Source organism: Geospiza fortis, unplaced genomic scaffold, assembly GCF_000277835.1.
Source record: "Geospiza fortis unplaced genomic scaffold, GeoFor_1.0 scaffold34, whole genome shotgun sequence".
In the NCBI taxonomy this organism is placed as follows: Eukaryota; Metazoa; Chordata; class Aves; order Passeriformes; family Thraupidae; genus Geospiza; species Geospiza fortis.
Window position 1 is genome coordinate 870,859 of NW_005054474.1, and position 25,317 is coordinate 896,175.

General features: G+C 43.4%; 1 protein-coding gene across 1 annotated transcript in view; it reads right to left on the minus strand.

Moving 5' to 3' along the window:
- Nucleotides 1-25,317, minus strand: part of OBSCN (obscurin, cytoskeletal calmodulin and titin-interacting RhoGEF) — a 160,015-nt gene that overhangs the window by 85,096 nt on the left and 49,602 nt on the right. Inside the window, 20 exon segments of the mRNA XM_031062951.1 lie at nucleotides 304-567; nucleotides 1,184-1,453; nucleotides 2,353-2,619; nucleotides 6,783-7,055; nucleotides 8,608-8,874; nucleotides 9,595-9,861; nucleotides 10,543-10,812; nucleotides 11,665-11,931; nucleotides 13,043-13,309; nucleotides 15,366-15,632; nucleotides 16,439-16,708; nucleotides 17,295-17,561; nucleotides 18,220-18,324; nucleotides 19,048-19,209; nucleotides 20,532-20,685; nucleotides 21,657-21,769; nucleotides 22,064-22,330; nucleotides 23,674-23,937; nucleotides 24,237-24,506; nucleotides 25,173-25,317. The exon segment at nucleotides 25,173-25,317 is cut by the window's right edge and continues 34 nt beyond it. Of these exon segments, the coding sequence (XP_030918811.1) occupies nucleotides 304-567; nucleotides 1,184-1,453; nucleotides 2,353-2,619; nucleotides 6,783-7,055; nucleotides 8,608-8,874; nucleotides 9,595-9,861; nucleotides 10,543-10,812; nucleotides 11,665-11,931; nucleotides 13,043-13,309; nucleotides 15,366-15,632; nucleotides 16,439-16,708; nucleotides 17,295-17,561; nucleotides 18,220-18,324; nucleotides 19,048-19,209; nucleotides 20,532-20,685; nucleotides 21,657-21,769; nucleotides 22,064-22,330; nucleotides 23,674-23,937; nucleotides 24,237-24,506; nucleotides 25,173-25,317 (4,696 nt within the window).

Below are 25,317 nucleotides of genomic sequence, written 5' to 3' on the forward strand. Positions count from 1 at the left end.
ACATGATGAACCCTCTGAAACAGAAAATCCTAAGGAATCTTATGTTTCCATACCAATTCGGGAAAACATACATGCAGGACAGCATCCTTCACTCGAGGGAAGGTGAGAAGACAACACAACACCATCCAACATGGGGGACAATGAAATGGAGATTGGGGACAGGAAAGACATGAGCAAGTGGATGGAAGAAAGCAGTGGAAGCAGGACATGGAGGAAGTTGTTGTGAGGGAATGTACAGAGAGGAGGAGGAAAGAGGTGGACAAAAACACTCCAGAGTTTCACAGGTTATTTCTGCCTTTTTACCATTCACTGACAAAGCTGCTGTGGTTTTTTGGTTCCCCACTAGACATGAATAATCTCCAGCATCCTTTGGCTCCAGGTCGTGGATCAGCAGCTCAGCCACGGTGCCCTCCTGCCTCATCTTGTACTTGTTACTGGCCCGGAGAAGAGTTTGCCCCTTCCTCCACTCCACGGGGGCCTCTGTGCCCAGCTGGCACCTCAGGGTGGCTGTCCCACCTTCCACAGCTTCCACGGGCTTCAGCTCTTCCTTGAAGAGCACGGGCACAGCTGAGGAGTGAAGCATTCTCAGTTTACTTCAGGCGCATTGTCACCACCTGGGGACCTCACACTTCAAGGACTTAAAGCCAACACAAATTCAAATTCTCTTGGCACACAAAGCAAAGAAGCCCTGACCTACCTGCACCTCCAGGAGTCTGCTGATATTTATAGTGGAAACAAAGAGTTTTGGACCAAATAAAAAAAGAACAATTATTTCTCAATAATTAGAATACCAAAATAATTATCCTTATGCTGCCCAAAGTTGGTCACAGACATGTAAAAACTTGTTGAGAAAGTGGAAAGAAGAATGGAATGTTCTTCCATAGAAGGTGTAGCTGAGACCTTTCTTACCTCTTGGCTTAGAGCTTGGACAGTCACCTCTATCCAAAGCATGAGAGACATTTCATAGGGAAGAAAAGATATTATTTTATCAAGTACCTTTGACTGATACATTTTAGCATGAAGTTATCACCCCAAAAAACAAAGAACATAACGGACCCAGCCAGAGCTGCCTTTTGTTTGTGCTGATCCTTGTTCTCCTGAGCACTCTCTGAAAGTGCCCAGGGTTAGCAGGACCACGGCAAGAACAACAACAAATGGTCACAAGCAGGTGTCTCATTCCTACCATGGATTTGGACTTGGGCTGTGGTCTGCTGGTCTCCAGTGTCACAGGTGTATCTTCCCGCATCTTCTGGCTCTGCATTATGAATCACCAGCTCTGCCACTGTCCCCTTCTGCTTCATTTCATATTTGGCACTTGCCTGGAGCGTGGCTTCTCCCTTCTTCCACACCACGGTGGTGGCATCAGCTTTTGTGAGTTCACAGCGCAAGGAGACAGATTTCCCTTCCTCCACAGCCGTGTTCTCCAGGGCTTGTTTGAAAAGCACAGGCACAGCTGGAACACAGAGCCAGGGGTTAGGACAGGCTCTCCTGATCTGCTCTGCATCAAATCCCCTCATGAGAGCTGTCACTTCCTAATCCAGGCCTTTTCCTAGTGGGCAGAGCAGCCCTAGCCCTCCACTGGCTGTGTGGCACAAGGAGAGTCTGCCTGGCAGCAGGAATAAATCTTTCCCTCTGATGTTACCATCTCACTGTGGATTCCTAGAAACGTGGGGCAAGTTTCTTTTATTTTTAAAAAGGACCTTTTCAGATTTCTCTGGGCACCATCAGCTAATGAATTCCCTGCTCTTGCAGGGCTCTGAAATAACATTCATATCCTATGTTTCTCCTGCTTTCCACTCCAGCACACACTACTAAAGGCAGTGCATTTGTTTAAGGGCAGTGGAGAGTGGAGATGCCACCTAAGAGTCTTTGAAAGGATGTTTTGGGGAGTCTGGAGTCTATTAATTACTTGTGCACCTTCAATTTTTAAGGGACTGGATTTATGTTTTCACATCCTTATGCTCAAGTACTAGTTGTCTGCCAATTCCAGTTTTAATCACAGCCATGTAAAGCAGCTGATATGGCAGGAACTACAGCACAGAGAAAATTAATCCTCTGCACTTAATTTTCTTTTTTTTTTCCCCAGTTACAGATTGAAAACCCCAGACACAGAATATGAAATCACATGAATGAATTACATCCAGGTGCCTACAAGGGTGCAATATTACCTTTAAATTTTACTTATTAAGGATGGCGCTGCCACAAAAAAATTAAGTGTTCTGTGATTTTTTGTTTAATAGATCTAATGAAATGTTCTGTGATTTTTTGTTTAATAGATCTAATGAAGTGTTCTGTGATTTTTGTTTAATTAAGCACCTGATTAAGTGTGGCAATGCCTCAAATTGTACCCACCATTCACTTTGACCCGAGCAGTGGTTTTCAGTTCCCCAGCGCTGCAGGTGTAGTCCCCAGCATCTACAGATTTCACATCTCGAATGATGAGCTCTGCCATAGTCCCATGCTGCTTAAATTCATACTTCTCACTGGCATAGAGAACAGTGTCTCCCTTCATCCACTTCACTGGGGTACCAGGTTTGCTGAGCTCACATGTCAGCCTGACCTGCTTTCCTTCTTTGGCTTCTTCGTTTTGGAGCTCTTGCTTGAAGAGAACTGGTGTTTCTGAAAAAAGGAGTAACACAAATGTTAAAAGAAACACGTGAGGTTGGAAATTACTTTTCTTTTTTAGAGTCAGACTTTGTTTTTGAAACAGAAAACCACAGGAATGAAAAAGCATTAGTAAAGAGTAAACAGATGCTGACATCTCACATCTGGCTGCCAGCACTTACAGCAGAAAAAAACCCCAAAACCTGAGGCCAGATGCTTATTTTCTTTTTAACCACTATCTGCACTGCTGAATATGCTGTTGCTCTTACTGCTTTCATTATTAACATCAGCGGCAGATGCTGCACTGCAGTTAATGACACAAACTGTGCTGCTGATGGCTGCTCAGGGCTGGACCACCAGCACAGAAAACATAAAACTTCACTGAGGTCAGCTCACACACAACACAGAGCACACAGAGGAATGGCAAAGCACTTTCTGTCGTGACCAGCAGTATTGATTTCTCACCTTAAAAAAACCCTACAGTGTTTTTTGGGTTTTTTTTATTAACACAGATAGATATAAAACCAGCACAGAGCAAACACAGAGAGGGAAGCACAGCTGAACGTGGCAGGGTCCCTGTGGAGATTCCCCTGCAGGCTCTGTCACAGCCTGGGCTTCAAGGCTTTAAGGTGAGCTTGTGCACGGAAGGCACTTTTGGGGGGAAAACAAACTCAACTGAAATGTTCAGATAAGGAAAAAATAAATTCTTCTTGAATTATGCTGTCTTAAGAATATACAAGTCAGCTACTGACCTATGATGCACTAAGCCTGTGGCTGTTGGAAATCTACACGCTACTATCTTGTTCCCCTTTTACCTCCAGTTTGGGACACTCAGTGCCACATCACAAAACCTGTGGCTATTGGAAATCTACACGCTATTATCCTGTTCTCTTCTGACTCCAGTTTGGGACACTCAGTGCCACATGACTACTGAATTTCTATTTTCTATTTCTGTATTCTGCTGTTCTGATGTGACTCTGACAGATAAAGGAAAGTTTTCCAACAGTGAAATTCCTTGTAGACATCCTTATGACTTGACTCCCTTAACCTGAATCCGTGTGTTTAAATCCTCAATCCATCCACACCCTTCTCTGGAAGGGGAAACATGGGACTGTTGTGGGAAAATTACAAAGGTGGCTCTTTTCTAACAGAAAATTGCTCATCCAGGTCGTACTGGAGTCAACACAGATCTTTGTTTTGTAATGGATATTGGGAAAATATCCTTGTGCTACAGAAAGACACAAAATCGGGATCACTAACAACCAGCTCTTCTTCATTGCATCATTAAGGTCTTCTCTTTCTTGCACAGCCTCAAGTGGGTTCTTTGTGCTCTAGAAAAATCCTGTGAGCAGCACTCAAAGCTCTGGCATTCAGGTTGACCATTCCAGCAACGCAAATGGTTTTTTTTTGTTCATTCTGACTTCCCCAATCCAGTCACAGCTTCTGATCAATCCATCCCAAGTGGGCAACAACAGATGCACACAGAACATCCTCTGGTCTGGAAAATCCTTCCTGTACCTGCTCAGACCTGCCCAGGGCAGTGATTTAATTCACAGAGATTTAACTCACAGAGGTAAGAGCAATTATAAGGTGGTATTTGGTGGGCCTGGTTCTGACCTGGATGAGACCCAACCCATATCCAACTCAAGGTTAAGACTCACCTAAGAAGAGAACTTTTGCCTCAGCTCAGACAGCAGCCCTTTAGATCATAGAATCATAGAACCCTTTGGGTTGGAAGGGCCCTTTAGATCATACAATCATGGAACCCTTTGGGTGGGAAGGACCCTTTAAATCTCATCTATTCCAACCCCCCTGCCATCTCCCCAAACATCTTAAACCAGACCAGGCAGCTTAGAACGCCATCCTGATCTTGAATATTTGCAGGGATGGAGAATCCACCACTTCTCTGGGCAAACTCCTATAGTGTTTTACCACCCTCATTGCAAAAAAACTTCTTTACATCTGTGGCATTCACATTTTCTGAAAAATCCTTTTGCCAGGATTCTTCTCCTGGGAAGCTGAGAAGCCTCGGAGAAAAGGGAAAACAATAATTATCTGATTTGCTTCTCCTGTGTTTTGCTCATGTGGGATGTGTTTGGAGATTGTTGACCCACAGGTGATTGTTTCATTGGATCCTGCTGTGAATTATTTTGACTTATTGACCAATCGGAGTCAAGCTGTGTCAGGGCTCTGGAAAGAGTCAGGAGTTTTCCTTATTATCTTTTTAGCCTTCTGTAAGTATCCTTTCTTTAGTATAGTTTAGTATAGCATTCTTTAATATAATATAGTATCATAAAATAATAAATTAGCCTTCTGAGAACATGGAGTCAGATTCATTATTCCTTCCTGCCACAGGGCACCCCACAAATACAATATTACATGTACTCAAATTAGCCCTTTTTAGCTTTAAACCCTCTCCCCATGTCCTATCAAGCAGGAGAGCACCTCCTGCCCAGTGATGCTGTTTGGGTGCATTGCTCTGAATAAATCTGGACAAATGTGGGGATGTGAGCTCCCTCCTGTCACTGAAGACAGCGCCAGGAGGTGATCCATCCTTTCTGGGGATTACCTCTCAGCCTGGGGTGTTCTCCTGCCGCTCTCTTTTTGGGGTTTGGAACGAGATGATCTATGTACCTTCCAACCCAAAGCATTCTAGAATTCCATGATTCTCAGAGGCACTAAAGCTCCTCAGAGCTGGAGCCAGGTCAGATGAAGGATTCTCCTGTTTCACATTCTGCCACCTCTCTGGCAGCTCTTCCAGATGACTTGATGAGAACATCTCAGTGCACACCTCAAGGTTCCTTCTCAGTGGAAAAGGAACCTAGTTTCATGTTTTTAATTCCAATTAATTACTCTGGGCTTGGTGTTAGGACCCAAATCACCCCAAAAGTTCTTACCCTTGACATTAATAACTGCACTAATTTTGGCTGCTCCAGCCTCACACTCACATCTGTCACTGTCTCTTTCTTCTGCCCTGTGAATGACAAGCTTGGCTTCAAACCCTGACTGCCTGATGTTACATTTGGAAGAATTCCTAAGGCTTTTCCTGTCTTTGCACCACTTCTCAGGGCTGTCTGATCTGGAGGTTTCACACTGAAGACTCACATCCTCTCCCTCAGTGACTTCAGCATCAACCAGCTCCTTCATGGAGACACAGGGCTTCTCCAGATCCATATGAATAAAACATCTGACATGGTCCAGAAGAGGTGTGGATTCTCAGATCACAAGTGATCTGTGAGATTTGGATCCAGGATTGCTTGTATGGGTCAGGGTTAGTAATAAATAATAAATAATTTGGTGTTTGTGACTATAAAGCCCTCAGGAAGGCACCAGTGATGTCTAAAGTGCTGTTTAACTGTTAAATGATATCTGGGAGAAACTGAAAAGAAAATATTCCTGCCCAAATTTTGCTAAGCTGCAGAAACACAAATGGATTTATTTTCCCTCAAGAAAAATAAATCCATTTGTGTTTCTGCAGCTTAGCAAAATTTGGGCAAATTTTCAACTTTTGTGGGAAAAAAAAAAGTTCTTCTAAATAAATATGGTTATTCTGAAAAAAAATGAGATTATGATCTGACACAGTGGAGACTGTGTGTTTAAAATCTCTGGGTCATGAGAAGTATTTATATTTCCAGTCAGGAAACATCTCTCCAATCCCACATTCTTGGGCTGTCTGCCATTCATTTCATTCATTTATCTTTGCTACCAAACACTGCAGTTTTACCTCAGTTTAACTCCTCCAGAGAAAACAATCCATTGTCAACAATGAATAGCAGAGAACACACACACAATGTTTCCTCTCAAACAATGAAAACTGAATTTAAAACTTACTGGTTGCCCTTTTTTTTTTTTTCACTGAATTAATTGATTTCTCCTCATGAGTCATCACCTTATCAGCTTGAGGAAAACCAAACGGGGCATCCACTGTACCATCACAGCATTATACCATTCCCATCTAAATCCAATAAACACTCCAAGAGTTGTCCAGGATTACAAAGAGTTCATTCTCCAGCCATAACTTCATTATATAATTAATGTTATTCTTGAAAATGCACAGATATACAATGATGGTGCTAAATTTGTAGCACTTTTGCTCCTTTTTTTTTCCACCTACCCACATTAACCCCGCTTATTTCCACTCATCATTTCCTCTCCTGCAGTTGTGATGATGGATTTACCTTTAACAACCAAACTGGCAGATGTTTTCTTATCACCAGCTTCAAATGTAATGAGCCCCGAGTCCTTCAGTGAGAGCTTTCTCAGCGTCAGCAGGTGATATCCACCAGGCTGGGACTGGATCTCATTAAGTTCATTGGTATGGAGTGGGGTTTTATCCAAAAACCACTGCACTCTGCTATAGTCTACGGGAGAGATTCTGCACTTGAACATGGCAGATTCTCCTTCTAACACAGTGACATCCTCCAGGTCTTCTGTTATTAGCACTTTCTGGCCTGAAAGGAACATAAATACATCAATTACTGCAATCTTCAGTTTCTGGCGTGAAAATAGACGAGGGAAAGCTCCCAAGATTTCCCACCTGAGCATTTCAAGTGAGAAACATGTTCATGACAGAGAAGATTGAAACAGAATTCCCCCAATATTGACCACAAAACCCACTCACAGGAAGGTAATATATACAGGACACACGCCAAAATAGGCAAAGACATCTTTGAAGCACCAGAAAACATAAAGCACAACAAGTAGCCAGGACAATGCAAATCCAGGGCTGTAAATTTTCTCCTAATGAAAACCCTGGAAGGGTTGGAAAGATGAGTCTCTGACAGCATTACTTGGCTCTAAACATCAACAAGAAGTTATCTCTCCCTTGACAACCTGGCTGATTTTCTACAGCAAAAATAACTCCCTTTCTATGGGACAGGACCACTGATCCCACACCTTCTTTGAGTTCAGCCCAACCCCTAACACAGTGGGAAATGAAGAAAATGTCTGAGTGTGGATTTGGTTAAAAAACCCCAAAACATCTGCCCTGAAAACCTCCCTGTATAGACAGATCCATCCCTAACTAAAAATAAATATATAAATATAAACACACATACAAAGATAAACCTCACTATAAATATATTTAAAATAAGGTTAGCACTGTATACAAAAATATCTCTGATGCTCCTCCTACTTATAAAACCAGCACAGGGATGTTTTACTTTGATGTTTGTGACAGAGAAGTGTTTTCACCATTCAGAAAAGCTGCTGTGAAAAACCTCAGAGTGAATTCAGACAGCTCAGAGCCTGAGATTATGATGGGAATTAAACACATTTCTTTGCTTCTTGAGTATGCTGTAGCAGATGATCAGAGGAAGAATCTGACTTTACCCCATTGTGTTAAAAACTGCAATAATTAGCAAGTGGACACTGCCGCTCCATTTCCATCTGATTATTCTTGAATCATTTCCCCAGAGGGCAGGGTTAGGTGGGATATTGGGAAGGAATTCTTCCCTGTGAGGGTGGGGAGGCTCTGGGAGGCTGTAGCTGCCCCTGGATCCCTGGAAGTGTCCAAGGCCAGGTTGGACAGGCTTGGAGCAGCCTGGGATAGCTGAAGGTGGAACTGGATGATCTTTAAGGTTCCTTCCAACCCAACCCATTCCATTATTCCATGGACCATTTTGTTTTTCCACCAGTGGTTTTAGGAACCACTCCTGGGAAGAAGAATCAAGGAGTATGGAGAAAACCATGAAGGCAGGATAATTTTCTCTCATCCAACAGCAGGCACTGTGCATCACATCCATTTTATGTTCACACAGGAACACCAATCTCTCCCCTCACATGAGCCTTTAAATCACACCCAAAATAATCCAGGTGTAATTGCTTCAAACTGCTCTGCATGTCCATATTTTTGGACATTCCCATATTTTTGGCCACATGTTCCTGCCACCCTGAGAGAGAAGCAGAAATCAGCAGCTCTGTCGCCCTGCCGAGATACAGCTCTGCCTGTGCACGTTTCCCATGGCAGAAAAGGGATGTAAATCACATTCCTCTCATCCATACCTTGCACGGTTAGCTTGGCTCTGGACTGGGCATCCCCAATGTCACAGCTGTAAGTGTCACTGTCACTTTTCTCCAGGTTCTTTATGGTCAGCTGGAGGACTTGTCCTTTCTGTATCATCTCGTATTTCCTGCCAGCCCGGAGCTCAGCGATGCCTTTCCTCCAGACCACAGAGGATGCAGCTCTCTCACTCTGGCACACAAAAACTGCAGTTCCACTCTCATCCACTTTCAGGTCTGAGAGTTCTTTGACAAAATAATTAGGTTTTTCTGGAAGGAAAAAGAAATAATTTTAAAAAATGGTCGAGACAGATTTGTCACCCAAACTAGTCCTAAGCATCCAGAACCATCTTGGATGCTCTCTGCTCCAACTCATAGAATCATCAAAAAATAATCATAGAATCATTTAGGCTGAAAAAGACCTTAAGATCACCAAGTACAATTATTAACTTAATTAAACCACATTCCAAATAACCACATCTACACATCTTTTAAATCCCCCCTCAGTGGTGACTCTACCACTTCCCTGGGCATCCTCTTCTAATGCCTCACCATCCTTTCCATGAAGGAATTTCCTCTTACATCTAATCTAAAACTTGAGAGCATTTCCTCTTATCTCATCAGATGGAATGATTCTAAGATCACCAGGTGCCCCTCCTGTCACAGGACATAGCAGGTGAAATATCTCCAGGGAAGTTTAATGCCATGGCCCATGGACTGGTGAGGTCTCCTCTTGCAAACCACTTTCATCACTCATTATCAAAACAGAATAATTCAATTGGCCAGTTTTGATTGGCTTGTTACAGAGCCCATAAGATTGTTCAGCATCCAAAAGTGCTTTTTCATATCTAAGTTTTTAAAGCTTTTAATGATTTCTTTTTTTACTAAAAATTGATCCTGCCCAGGGAGATGGAGGAAAAGAAATCTATGGTTGTAGATATTTACACCCAACCTCTGAACCTGTCAGCCCCTCTGCACCCTTCAGCTGACCTTGCACTGTGACCCTGGCTGTTGTTTTGGAGGTCTCAGTCTCACAGGTGTATTCCCCACCGTCCTTGACCGTGGAGTCTCGGATGATGAGAGTGGCCCGTGTCCCCTCTTGCTGCAGGTCGTACTTCTGGCTTTTCCTGATTGCTTTGCCGTCCTTGTACCACCTGATGGTCACATCAGCTTTGGACAGCTCACAGCTCAGGCTGATGTCCTGCCCTGCTGGGGATGTTTTATTCTCCAGCTGTTTTGTAACCTCAGTAGGTTTTTCTGCAGAGATCACAGAAAAAAAAAAAAAGGATCTTTGAATGAAAATAATTTCTGTATAGTTGGTTTTTTTGCAATTCAAATAATAGAATCCCAGAAAGGTTTGGATTGGAAGGGATCTCAAAGTCCATCCAGTGCCACCCCCTGCCATGTGCACGGACACTTTCCACTATCCCACACTGCTCCAAGCCCCATTCAACCTGGCCTTGGACACTTCCAGGGATCCAGGGGCAGCCCCAGCTTCTCTGGGCAACCTGTGCAAGGTTGGAACAAGATAATGGAAGGTTCCTCCCAACCCCAACCATCCTGGGATTCCCTGATTCTATGGAAAAGGATTAACTGCAGATTATGAACCATGTCTGAAAATTACTAATTTCTTCTCTCCGCTGACCACCTGTGAGTCTTGGGTGATTATCTCTGATGCACACTCTGGGCTGCAATTATCTGTACACACTCCCTAGCGTAGTAAGCTCTCAAATATCTATTAAAAGCTTCAACATTTCACTTGGTTTTAAGGAAAAATCTCAGCTCTTCAAGGCTCACAGGGAAGGGAAAGGAGATCTTTTAAGGGAAAAACTCAGCTCTTCAAGGCTCACAGGGCAGGTTGGTGTTGACTCAGACCATAACAAGTGTTTTCTGGCAAACCTTATGAAAATACACCCAGGACTTTTCTGATCCCATTACCTTTCACAAGCAGGGAAGCCTTGGAGGTGAGACCACGGGCAGTGAAGATGACTTCCCCAGTGTCACCAGGAATGACATTTTTGATACTCAGTGTGTATTTCCGACCTGCATTGGAGGCTTTAAACCTCCCCCCACTTTCCACTTTACTCCCGTTCAGGGTCCAGTTGAAGTCATCGATGCTTTCGTGGGACAAAATGCACTCAAAAGTGCAATCTTCTCCCTCCTGGACTTCAGTGTTCTTGAGCCTTTTGGTGATGCCAATGTTCAGCTCTGGAGAACAAAAATTGCATTAATACAAAGTTAAAAATTCTTTTGTGATAGACATGAGTAGAGTAATGGTGTTTTTAACTCATAAGAGAAGTTTATCTGCTAGATTGGCAGGACACCACTGTATTCCTTAGAGGTGGCTGGGACATGGGAAGGATTTTTCAGGCTCAGAATCATCTTAAAGTTGTACAAAAATAGAAATGTGAATCTCTTGGCTGTGCTCAGGAAGGACTGAATGAAGAACAGCTCAGTGGGGAAGATTCAAGATTTAATGAGTTAAAGAGAAAAGCTGTAGAAAAGAAGTCTCTGGGACAATGGGTGAGGTTCTCCTCCATGCTGATAGAAGAAATGTTTGAGTTTTTGGACTTGTTACTCCTGGTGTTCAAACCAGGAAAACTCAAATTTTTTCTCATTAACATTATGAGTTTGGAAGCCATGAACAATTCTTTGTACTTCAGGCTGACAAGGATTAGAGGACAGGCTGAACAGCTGGGTTCCTCAACAAATATTGTCCTGCTTTTTGTTCCTACAATGGACTCTGAGTCAATAGCTCAAAATAGAAACAAGCTGCTTGGGTGAATTTTTTTGTTAGTTGGGATTTTTATTTTGAGACATTTTTGCTTTTTTGGGAGGATTTCTGCACGTTGGAACGTTAAGGAAGAAAATATTGTCACTACATTCCTGACATCTGATTTTCACTTAGAAACCCCAGATATACTTACACCAAAATTAACAGGAATTGCTCAGACATCACAATATTATGTGAGATTTGTTCAGGAACAAGTGAGAGCCCAGGAGACCAAGCCCACCCGTATTTTAAACACCCCTTGAGTGGCCACTGTCTACAACACTTACCCTGAACGCTGACCTTTGATTTGGCAACATCAGTGCCGATGTCACAGGTGTATAATCCTGCATCTGTCTTTTCCAGGTCATGGATAAGGAGGCACAGGGTCTTCCCAGACTGTATCTCCTCATACTTCTTGCTAGAAGCAATCTTCACACCATCCTTTTTCCAAACAGGTTTGACCTTCTCCTTGGAGACTTCACATTCCAGTTTGATCACTCCTCGCTCCTCACCGAAAACATCATCCAAGGATTTCATGAAGACAGCAGGTTTCTCTGAGGGTCAAGAGGCAAAACAGAGAACAACCAGGATGTTTGGGACACTTCCAGTTGCTATCAAATATTTAGAGACATTGATAAATCCTTGGCAATATTGCTGATACCAATGCAGAGCCTAAGCCAGTATCACCCTCCAGCACACCCAATTCCTTCATCCTGCTCTCAATCCTTCATCCTGCTCTCAGTCTTTCATCCTGCTCTCAATCCCTTCATCCCAAGATTGTGTTGACATGAGGAGCTGCCCTCACCCAGGTGCAGCACCTCATACTGGCCTTGTTGAACCTCAAGAGGTTCATGTGGTCTCACTTCTTGAGCATGTCCATGTTCCTCCAGATGGCACCTCAACCCTCAGGCTTGTCACCTGCCCCACTCAGCTGGTAGTCACCTGCACACTCACTGAGGGTGCCCAAGAACATGCTAAACCACAAAAACTCAGTTGTGTGACTGAGCTTTGGGACATATGAAGAACAGCAGGAAGTTGTCTTCTCATGGTTGATTGAATCCTTCTTGAGAACTGATGTATTAAAAACCACAGAATTACAGAATATCCTGAGTTGGATGGGACCCACAAGGATCATCCGGTCCAACACCTGTCCCTGCACAGATACCCCAACAACCCCACACTGTCCCTGAGAACATTGTCAAGCACTCATGGAGCTTTGGCAGCCTTGGGACCATGATAAAGCCCTGAGGAGCCTTTCCAGTGCCCACTACCCTCTGTGGGAAGAACCTTTTCCTGATATCCAACCTCAACTTCCCATCACTCGGGCCCAGCTGTTTCCTCAAGTCCTGTCACTGGCCACCAGAGTGAGGAGATCAGTACCTGCCCTTCCACTTCCCCTCACATGAAGATGTTGAAGCCCACAGCAAGGTGTCTCCAGCTGACCAAACCAAGCGACCTCAGCTGCTCCTCTCAAGGCTTCCCCTCCAGTCCATGGGCCATATTTAATAGCTCAACGTTCACCATCCTCATGGCCCATATTTAATACCTCAACATTTTTTTATCTATTAAGCAGGATCAGATCCTGCTTACCAAATCCCCATGGATTTGGTAAAAATGGCTCATTTGCACCTCTCATTTTCATTCAGGAGTGCGATCTGGACCCACCTATCACCTTCAGCCGCACGGTCTCTGACACCTTGTCTGACTTCATTGTCACCGTGCCAGCATCCTCAGGCTTCACCTGCTTCATGGTCAGCATGTAGCACTTGCCCACGTTCTTGATGTCGTTGAAGTTGTTGGTGTAGAGGAGGGTGCCGTTGAGGAACCACTCTACGTCCTCGTCATCGTGGGACAGCTCGCAGGAGAACACGGCAGAGCTGTCCTCCTCAACCTCCACGTCCTGCAGGTGCTTCAGGACCTCTACGTTGCGGGCTGAGGGAAACCAAGAGGGATCAGTTGTGGGTTTCTCTGGGTCTGGACTGAAGGCACTTGAGACAGTAGTTCATGTTCAGACTCAAGTGTTTATTATTTCTTATCAGTAAAACAGTCTCACTGCTGGGAGTTCATCTTTTCATTAGAAGGCACAAAATGACCAACAATCTCTTGTTCCAAGATCTTTTAAGACTAAACTATCCAATTAAGAATTGACACCTGGGTTATTTTCCCTTTTAACCCAATAACTGATCCCACAGAGCTGCAATGGGGACTTTCCTGCCCAATTACAAAATGCCACCCAAACCCATGGAGAAGGAGGAAGAAGAAGCATGAAGAAGAAACCCAGGATGACACCCTGTGCCCTCCATCTTGCTTCCATCCACAACACACTAAAAATCCCAAAACCTCAATTTCTCACCCAGTGACACACCTACACTGCTCTCTATAATCTATTTCACACTTTTGTGGATTCCAGTCTATCTTGAAGTCTGGGAAACTTTCTCCATGAATGAGGGTCAGAGTCAGTGCTGCCCTGGGGGTCAGGACACCCCAGAGCAGACAGAGAAATATTCCCAGTGCCCTGGGTTTCCACACCACCATCACCATAAATCACTTGTTATCACAGTTTCATGGAGTTTATTAGATTATTTGTTCTGTTCTTCTGCACATCTTTGCTCACCATGTTTCACTTACTTGGTTCTGCATTTGCTTCAAAAGAAAAAAAAAACTTTTAAAAAGACTAATTAAAATAATATAGAACTCTCGGTTCTCTTTTTATATATAAATCAGCTTGGAGGTTTTGTTTGTGTTTTATTTAAAAATAAGTAATTTTTTTTTAAAATGATGTTACGGTGACCCTAAGCATCACACAAAGCTCCAATCCCTGTGTGCTTGTCACTGCACACACAAACACATTTCAACTAAATTGTCTCTCATTTCCAGGGAAATTGTAACACAGAGGATGAGATGAAGACAATGATTTTGGCCACAAAGGCAAAGTACAAAGAGCTTAAGCAACTTGCTCAGGTTTAGGGAAGAAGAGGATTTTGGTTCTTTTCTTTCCCAGTCCTTGGGCAGAGAATTCTCTTTGCAGCTTCTCTGCTCATGGAATGCTGTTTTCAAGGAGGAGATATCTCAGAAGAGGTTTGGGGCTATTACTTGATTTTCTTTTTTTTAATATATATATTTGTTTGGCTAGAATGGAGTCACAGAATTATTTAGGTTGGAAAAGACCTCTCAGATTGAGTCCAACCATTCCCCCAGCACTGCCAAGGTCACCATGAAACCACATCCCCAAAACTTTTCAATCCCTCCAGAGATGCTGACATCACCACTGCCCTGAGTATTTAATTTCAATGTCTGACAACACACTCAATGAAGAACCTCTGCAAAGCCAAACTGCTACCAAGAGCTGCTCCCTGGACTTTTGGAAATGATTCTGTAGCTCAGCTCTAAGTCTTTCTAGAAGTGACACAGTGAACATCTTTTCTTGCAGTGTCACCTGAGGGGAAGAACTGGATAAAAACTGTTCCATGCCCAGATGGGGTAGATCATCACTATGAATAATTATTGTATTCAGATATATAATAGTAGCTATAAAATATATTTGTAGCAGGTAGAAAAATGTATACAGATGTATAACAATACAAATGTATAACAATGGCAGATAGAGAAGCTGACTCAGGTGTCAGAAAATTAAAACCACAGCCAAGATCACCAGAACTAGAGGCCTGTAGCACTTTAACATAAAGGATATTTTTAGGTGAAAGCCCCAGAGGTCTAATTCCTTGTATGAAATGGACAATGATGTGCCTTGACAAATGTTAATTTGTGCCTTACCCAGATGCTGCCCTCCCACACACATTAGCAACTTCCCAGCAAGAGATGGATTTCAGGATTGTGCAATCAGCAGTTTGCTTGTGACGCTGCATTTATATAAAATCAGAAGATAACTGTGGGAATCTACCTCTCCTCAGGAGGAGGAACCTTGAGCGAAACAGAGGATCATAAAGACCAGCAGCAGGCCAGCCCTGCTGCTCCAAACCTCTCTTACCTTCAACGCTCAGCGTGGCTTCGGTCTCGGCGATCCCAGCCCTGCACTTGTACACACCAGCATCCGCAGGCTTCACCTTCATGATCTTCAGCTCTGCTGAGTACTGGTCCCTCTTGATTTTGTACTTCTCCGAGGGCTCAATGAGCTCCTGGCCCTTGAACCACTTGACGTGCTTTGGGGAAGGCCTGAAGTCACAGGACAGGATGACCGAGTGTCTCTCCAGGACGGTCTTGTCCTCCAGCTTCCTGGTGATCTGGATGTGGTAATCTGCCAAGCACGGGTGGGGAAGAAGAATGGATCAATCTAAAGAAGAGGAAGGTTTTAATCTGTATTTCATGCCCATTAATTTCACGTATGACTTTCTGTTTTGTGAACTGCTCAGGTCCTGCTACAAGTGTCTCTAACAGAGCTCGAGTGCTTTGAAGCTACAACAGCACAATGATCTATCAGGAAAGCTGATTTCTGTAGGATAATACTGTGTATTAACCACCAAATTCATGGTCCACTTCTGGCTCAGTGCTTGTTGAATTGCTCTCTAGTTGAGGTTTTCATTCAAGTAAGAGTAAATGAAAGACAAAACAAGGACTTCAGGATGTGATTGAAGAGATTTACCATGGTGACAGCAGAAGATAAAAAGCCTTGAGGCTTTGTCCTACATCAAGTCAATGACAAAATGAATTAAGTAAATGAGGTATCAAACTTGTCTAGCTCATAAACAGCACAAAATAAACTCTCCTGGCAAATTTCATCTGTTTTGTCCTCCTTGGTAAAGTCAAGAGAATAAAAATAAAACAGAAACCAGTTTTAGCTTGATGGATTTGAATACCAGGGACACCAAAGTCATTTAAATCAGATCCCTTCCTAAGACATTTCTGGCTCAATTGGTGCATCCAGCATTGCTCCCAACAACTTGCAGCTGGGAACCAAACAGATTTTTTATCTTGCAGGTACACAGGCATTTCCAAGAACCCAGCCCAGAATAGAGAATATTTATGACAAATTACTTTCCAGCTACTGTGAGATGGAAGATCTTGGTTCTGATTCACGTGATATAAATTTAAAAATCACACTACCTCTGACGAGCAGGTTCGCTGTGGATTTGGATTTGCCAATGGAGAACTGGATGGTGCCTGTCATATCAACACTTGTTTTGATTATTGTCAGCCTGTGGATGGTGCCTTCCTGCTGCATGATGATGTTTCTGCCAGCCTGCAAGGCTGCTCCCTTCAGGAACCACTTGGCAGGTTTCACAGATGGAATGGATGTCTCACATTCAAAATTGGCTTCTTCAGGCTCAGTCACGTCCTCATCACACAATTCTTTTACAATATTAATGGCTTGCTCTGGATGGAACAAGAGAGCAGGGATTCAGTAGCCATGAAAGCTTTTCCATTATCAGCCTGAACACTCAAGACATCTTTTCTGCACTTATGAACTCAAAAGGCCTTAAAACATCTTTTATTCTGTATGAAAGCAAACACATATTGCTGGTCACAAGCCAGAAAGGGAATCTGTATCTCTTGATTCCTAGTCCTAATTCTAAAGCCACCTTCCTATCCTGATATCAAACATGTAGTGCTATAAAATGGAAAAGAAAGTTCATTGGAGTGCAGATGTTGATAAAAGGAGCTGCAACATTTATCTGAAAAACCAACTTTATCCATTTGATAAGTGTCTCTGGAATGGGAATTCCCTCATTTTCCTTAGAAGAATATACCATATATTAATTTTTCAGCATGTTCCTGTGTGTAAAAGGATTGAACACCAATGGGCTTCAAAATAAATAACATGAATTAAAATTCATTTTTAAGCGGTATTTTGTTTCCAAAGTAAACAACAAGTCAGCCTATCCTTTCCAACATAACAACAAATGAATCAGCCCATCCTCCTCCAAGTGCATTCTAGGGGTGAAAAAAGGAGGTTTTCTACCTTCAACAAAGAAATTAGCACTGGTTTTGTCATCGAAGGCATCACAGGTGTACGTGTCCTCATCCTCGTAGTTGGCGTCGTTGATGACGAGTTTCCGATAGACGCCCTCGCTCACGATCTCGTATTTCACACCAGGGTGAATTTCCTTGTCCTTTTTGAACCACCTGACCTTGGCATTGGCCCGGGACACCTGGCACTCCAGGACCCCCCGGTGCTTCCACAGGGCGATCTTATCCCGCAAGGGCTTCACGATTTTCACAGGCAGCTCTAGGAGGGCGAAGGAAATGGAGCAATCAGTACAGTCTCCATTGCTCTCATTAACAATATTTCTTTTGTGTTCAGTATTTTGGATGGTGACAGGAATCCCTGCTAGGCTGAGCACTCAATTAACAACTTTAATTAGTATGAGTTAATTAAAGGGAAACTTTTGCTCTGTATTTTACCGCTGGAGCGGCTGAACTGCAGAAGTAACAGGTGGTTTTTCCTCAACACCTCACAGCAGTGCTACGGCAAAATCAGGGACTGATCTCCAGTTTCCTGAGCTCCTCAGCAGTGCATTAATTCAAACATCTTTTCTCTCCTATCACACTGTTCTAACTAAACACACCCAAAAATGCTGGGTTTTGTTACAACATACATCAGAAAGTGAAAATGCAAGAAAAAATCAAGCTACAATTTTTTGTCCCTCAAATTTCTCACACAACTTTAAATGTCTAAAGGTGCATATCCAACCTCCTGAGAAAATTTAACTGGAATTAAGCCAAAATAAACTCCCAGCTGATATTTAGCAGGCAGCAAAGTAGGCAGGTTTTCTTTCTCTGAACACTGTAGGATTTTTTTTAACCTTCACGTGCAAAGTGAGGGAAGTGAATTAGTTTGTAATGTGAGAGAGCAGAAGCAGTGCTGGCACAAACAGCAGAATTACCTTTTACAGTCAAGTGAGCACGAGATTCTGCCTTTTCTGCTACAAATTTGATCTCGGCCGCATCCTCGACCTGGACACGTGCGTACGTCAGGGAATAGGTCTTACCTGGGCACAGACACACAAACACAGCTCAGATATCCCAGAGCAAAACCCTATTTTCTAGTCTCCCATGCCAGTCCCTTCTCCAACTCATCCCCATTCTGTGGTGGTTCCAGTTGTGGGTTTCTCTGGGTCTGGATTGAAGGCACTGGAGATGTTATTTCATGTTCACACTCAGGTGTTTATTATTTCTTATCAGTAAAACAGTCTCACTGCTGGGAGTTCAGCAGCTTTTCATTAAAAGGCACAAAATGGCCAACAATCTGTTGTTCCAAGGTCTTTTCAGACTAAACTATCCCATTAAGAACTGACACCTGGATTATTTTCCCTTTTAACCCAATAACTGATCCCACAGAGCTGCAATGGGGACTTTCCTGCCCAATTACAAAATGCCACCCAAATCCATGGAGAAGGAGGAAGAAGCAGCATGAAGAAGAAACCCAGGATGACACCCTGTGCCCTCCATCTTGCTTCCATCCACAACACACTAAAAATCCCAAAACCTCAATTTCTCACCCAGTGACACACCTGCACTGCTCTCTATAATCTATTGCACACTTTTGTGGATTCCAGTCTGTCTTGGGGTCTGGGAAACTTTCTCCATGGATGAGGGTCAGAGTCAGTGCTGCCCTGGGGGTCAGGGCACCCCAGAGCAGACAGAGAAATATTCCCACTGCCCTGGGTTTCCACACCATTCCAGACCAAAATCCCCTTTTTTTTTCCTCTTACCATCCTGTCGCATTTTGATGTTGTCAGAAGTCTTCAGTTTGTTGTCATTTTTGTACCACTGGGTTTCCACCTCGTCGTGTGAGATCTCACAGATGAAAGATGCACTTTCGTATTCGTTCACTTCCACATCTTCCAGTGGTTTTACAATCTTGACATCTCGGGCTGTGAAGTCATAAAGACAAATAATTACTTAGGGGCTTCTCCACAAGTGAGTATGGTGTGTTTACTTTCTGTGTAATTACATGGGAAAAAAGGGGATTGTGTTTATTCTAAACCAGCCTTTCTTCCTGGGTAGTTTCTCTCTTCAACACAGTGAATACTTTTTATGGCTGAATCTTACTGTAAGAGGATTTTATGGATGCTGGAACTTCGCGCAGGTATTAATGAAAGAAATACGCATATTAATGAAAGCAAATTCGCCAAGAAAAACTAAACACAAGTCTACAATCCTAGGTCATTATAAACTTGCCTTATTCATGCTTCTCTGCATGCTCTCCTCTGTTTTACATAGGAGATATCTTTTTTCAGAGCCTCTTGAACTGAGTATAATCCTCTTTACCTCTGCACCTTGGCACTCCTTTTGTCACAACTGATCTATTTATCTGTGCTACTGCAGCCCTTTCTCTTTGAAAGAGAAGGCCTTGATACACCTTGGATCAGCCTCAGGAGCAGAGCTGAAATAGCTGAAATGCAAACAACAACCCATCCCAACCCCAAAACCAGGGAGAAAAGGGGGAATCCGTGGGGCAGATTTTCATGAAGATACTGCAGAACCCAAGCGGCCACATGAGGACAGCATCTAGTAAGCAATGAGAAAGATGCTCTGTCTTTCACTAAGAAAGAGCTGATCTGTTTTTCAGATGCCCCTTTAGAAAATAGCATCTGCCAGGGCACAGCAGGGCTGTCTGTTGAGTAACTTGTCTTTTTCTCAGAGCTTATCCTCAGGTGCTTCAGAGCCTGGTGACAAAACACACCTGGTGCTTCATTGATTGCTCAGCGCAACACTCAGAAAAACTGCCTCCAGCAGAAAGGAGAGGTGCAGGCAGAAATAACCACCCTTTCCTTAGCATTTACCACCTAAAAGTGAGGGCACTTCTTGAGCTCATACCCAAAGCTTGTCCAGTCCCTGTTCAGGTAAAGTCCCCCTGTGACAATGGTGCCACCAAACCACATCAGCACCAGCCACTGAATCCCCGCTTCAGGCCAGGCTGTCCAATATTTCCTGATGTGCCAATCCAGAAACACCACTCAGATTCCAGAGAAGAGAAATCACTTATGAGAAGTGGAAAACTGAGTTAGGACCTCTTCCAAAAATACTGCAAGGATAGAGCAAGCACAGGACAGCTTTGCCTGCATTTTCTCACCAGGAAAAGCACCTTAACCAAAATGAGCAATTGTGAAAAATAAACAGTCCACAAAGAATTTCTTTCCGTGTGGCCAAAAATGCTGCAGTAAATGTATTTTCCTACTTCAGCCAAACATACCATGAACCTTTAGAGTAGCTGATGTCTTGTCTTCAGCTGCTTGACATGTATAGGTTCCCTGGTCTTCATATTCACACTTGTGAATAATGAGGCTTCTCTTATTTCCTTGGGAGACAATCCCAATGTTTTTACTTTGTCGGATCTCCTTCCCATCCTAGAAGGGGAAAAAACCAAAGCAGATCACTCTCAACTCCTGTAGATCTGCAGTAAGCAAAACAGACATTCAGATCTGTGCTAATTTCATCCTTCTCATTGGACTGAATGGAAAACTGTGTTTAAAGGAACATGTGTTGAATACCCATCACAGGGCAAATGTTTCAGGGAGCTGGAATAGCTGAAGAACACACAGAAATTTTGGATGATCTCCAACACCTTTTTTGAAGGCTTAAAACACCATGCAGGGTTGGCAGTGAGTCCCTTCAGACATAAATGGTTTTAAATTAAAAAAGGGTCAAATTTAGACAGGAAATAAGGAATAAGCTTTTCACAGTGAGGGTGGCCAAACACTGGCACGGGTAGCCCAGAGAGGTGGTGGATGCCCCATCCCTGGAAACATTCAGAAGCAGGCTGAATAGGACTCTGAGCAACCTGATCTGGTTGTAGATGTCCCTGCTCATGGCAAGAGGTTGGAAATGAGATGACCCTTCCAGCCCAAATTCCTCCTTGAAGAACTGCTGCTACCCCAAATCATGGAAAGTATCAGCTGAGCCCCAAGGGTGGCTGATGAAATGCCAGAGCTGCTCCCCAAAATGACTGAAGGAACTGGATTGTCCCTGACAAAGGAAATTGAGGCTTCCCTTTATATCCCATTTCCCAAAAAGGCTGTAAATCCAGGGTGAATACTGCTTGGTGTGGAGTGAAGCACAAGACTGCAAATCTGTAACAGCAATGCTCACATTCTGTGCAAGAATAGAAAAGTTTAACTTTCAATCCATTTTATAAATACAGTAAATAAAACTCAGAGTGATTAATTGGGAGAGTAAATGAACATAAGGACAAGAGAGCAATGCTAAGAGCTTTACTGCAAAGGCTCAGGCTCTTATTCCCTGGAAGTAGAATTAAAGGCTCCCATTCCCTTCCAGAGAAGTCAGAAATGAAAATATCACAATCCATTAAGTGCTGTACCTTGAACCACTTCACATTGGCATTGGGTTTGGACAGCTCACACTCGAATGTGGCCTTGAGCTTCTGAGTTACACTGACGTCTGCCAGAGGTGTGCTGATCCTCACAGGCAATTCTGGGAAAGAAAGACAAATGGGGAATGGGGTCACACATGCACTGATGGATAGGTTTTCATGATAAATAAAATTTGTATTGGTTTGGGCACTTAATCATTCCCTCCCACTTTATCATTGCTTTGTTGACAGTGATGCCACAATGACCCTGTTGGCATCAGAAAGAAACATTACTGTGCTTCACATCCCTTGCAGTGACCAGGAAAATTTGTTGCCCTCCTAAGTTTGCTCTCCAGGTCAGGAGAAGACAATTGCATCCACCCCAAGCAGGGCTGGAGTCTCCTGTACCCATGTACCTTTCACAGTGAGCTTCCCTGATGAGTTAATGCCCTCTGCTTTGAAGGAGATGAGTCCTGCATCTTCCAGAGCCACTGAGGAGAGAGTCAGGGAGTGTTTCTTGCCCAGGACACCAAAGCTGATGTTGGGTGAAGGTTTCAGACGAACACCATCCTTCTGCCAGGTCCCCTCCACGTCCTCGTGGGACACCTCCACCTCAAAGGTGACAGTCCCTTTCTCAGTCACCTCCAGGGGCTGGAGGCCTTTCACCAGCTTGATCTGCCTCACTGGAAAACAACATGGAAATGTTGGAGGTCTCACACCTGTGTGAAATAGCCTGAGGACCTTCAAAATGGATTAATTCCCCATTGCTCATGCACCTGCCAATTAGGTGGTATTTGCCAATTAAACAACCACTTCTACAGGAAATAAAACCTGTCCATGACCACAAAGCTAATATATCTGCTATTTTTTAAATGGATGCTTTCATGAGACAAACAGGTCAACCAAATATGACAGAACACACCGCTGGCTCCTTTTCTATTGAGGTCTATCAGATTTTAGTAAAAGAAAGACAAATAAGTCCATGGTAATACTGTGCAGTTCTTCAATTAAGATAAAACAAGGATGGGAGGAAAAAGCTATAGTAAAAGGAAAAAAAAAAAAACATGACTGGTGTAAAAAGTGCTGACACCTTATAGGTTGGTGGCCAAAGCATCCATGGTTTGGGTGGATATTATCTATTCCTGTGACAAGGCATCCATGCCCTATCATCCAGTAAAATTGATTTAGTGTTTAAATTTGTATCACCATTAAAAGTTATTAAGTTGCCAATTTAAAAAAAAAACCAAAAACATGATGAAGGCTCCAAGACCTCTCCAGACAACCTATTCAGTCATCTGACCACAAAAAAGCTTTTTTGGAATATAACCTAGATTTTTCCCACTGCACCTGAAGTCCATTATTTCCTGGCATCATGGAGATTGTTCCCTTCCACTTTGTAAGACATCAAACACCCAAAAGACTGTTTTCAAGTCCTTCCTCACCTATTATTTAGAACCAGCCCAGCACCAGTTGGTGGCAAGGGCTTCATGGACAAAATTAGACAGCCCTTGAGTACTTAAATCCTGCTTTCAAATATCCTGTGACAATTATTACCCAAAAAAAGTAGGAAAGGGACAGAAGTACAGGGCTATGGATGAGGCACCATTCATTTACCCAAGAGTGAAACATCCTCAGACAGAAGATCTGCTTTTGTAGTTTTTTAGACATTGACTGAAAATAAAGAGACATTCTGAACGAGGTGGTTTGCAGAGAAAAATCAGGGCAATGGATGGCTGAAGAGGGATTTTTGGTAAAAAAAAAATCATACCAAGGAAAACACACAGAGTATATCGGGGAGTGAGAAAGGAAAGAGAAGAACCTTTCAAGCAGCTTAAAGGTCAAAGCTGGTGGGATGAGATGGAGGCAACAGGAACCAGTCAGACACTCTCTGTTCATGGCTTAGCTTTCACCTCCTCTTGGTCATTTGACTGGCTTGGTCCCTGTGTCCCCATGATAATGCAGGGACCAGAATGCACCTCCAAACCCTGCCTGGGGTATTTTTACAACTGAGGGTCACTGCACTCACTTTCCACATTGATCTTGGCCTGGGTGGTGTCATCAGGGCTCTCACAGCAGTAGAAGCCCCGGTCAGCAAAGGAGATGTCCTTGACCACCAAGGTGTGCTTTGTTCCCTCAGCTTTGATCTCTATTTTGTCACTGGGCTTCAGCACAATGCTGTTCCTCATCCACTTCACCTCTGCAGGTTTGGTCAGCTCTACCTCCAAGGTCACTGTCTCCCTCTCTTCAACTGTTTTGGGCTCCAGCTTCTTCTTGAAGGAGATTGAGGCCTCTGCAAGAGAGGAAATATTAGTAGGAATGTGGAAGATACAAAAGACAGGCTTTGAAAGAAAATTAAACCAATGGCTCATGAACTCCAAACCCAAAGCATTCTGGGCACTCCTATTTAATGATTCTAAAGCAGAAATTCCCTGCTGCTAACATAATTAATCAGGGGGGAGGCCACATAAAACAACAACATCATAGAATGAACTTGGGTTGGAAAGGACCTGAAAGACCATCTAATTCCAAGCCTGTGTCGTGGGCAGGGTGACATTTCCAGCCTGTCAAAGGGGCACTGCCACCTCTTACCTCTGACTCTGAGGTTGGCTGTGCTTTCCACACCCTCAGCATTGGCAGTGATTTCAGCTGCATCCTCCAGTGTCAGGTCAGTGATGGTGAGGCTGTGGTTGGTGTCCTTCTGAGAGATCACATATTTCTTGCTGGCTTCAATCTTGGCACCATTCCTGAGCCAGGTGACCACAGCATCACTGGGGGAGACGGTGCACTTGAAAACAGCCTCTTTTCCTTCCTCAGACACCACGCTGTTGAGACTTGTGACGAATTTCACCACTCTGGGAGCTGATGGATAGAGGTAAAACATTCAGGAGCATGTCCATGAGTACCTCCAAACAGCCAAAAGCTTCCATGGCTTTCTTGGAAACAGCAATTTGAGTACAGCATAATAGTGTACTCAAATACATACAGGAAACTTAGTAAATACAGTAATAAATACTTAGTAAATATAGTGATCACAAAAGTGGATCGTCGTATTTCCCATGTCTGACTTTCTTGGAAGCAGCAATTTGAATACAGCAAAATACTATACTCAAATAAATACAGGAAACTCAGTAAATACAGTAATAAATACTCAGTAAATACAGCAATAAATGCTCAGTAAATATAGTAAGTGATCACAATAGTGGATCATCATATTTCCCACGTCTGAGTAAATTTTTTGTACAAAGAGAAGTGAAAAAAGGGCAAATAAAATCCCATCTTTTATTTCAGAAAATGAATTCCAGCCTCAAATGCAATATGAAAGTCAATATTAAGAGACTTGAGCCAGCTCACAATCATTATGTTTTTCACAAATAGAGGTTCCACTGGCATTGAGAGGGGAATTCTGTATTTTGTTCTCAACACAAGAATCACCCCAGACACATGATAAAACTCAGCTTTGCAGGGTTCTAACAGCTGAGGACAAAACCGAGGGACCCCTCCACACTGTCACCATTAAGGACATACGTTTGGGGACAATGGTGATGCTGCTCTTGTCATCCCTGGACTCGCAGGAATATTCTCCCTCATCCTCAGCCCGGATCCCCGTTATGGTCAGGGTCCGTTTGATTCCCTCCTCGCGGATCTGGAAACGCTTGCTGGCCTTGATCTC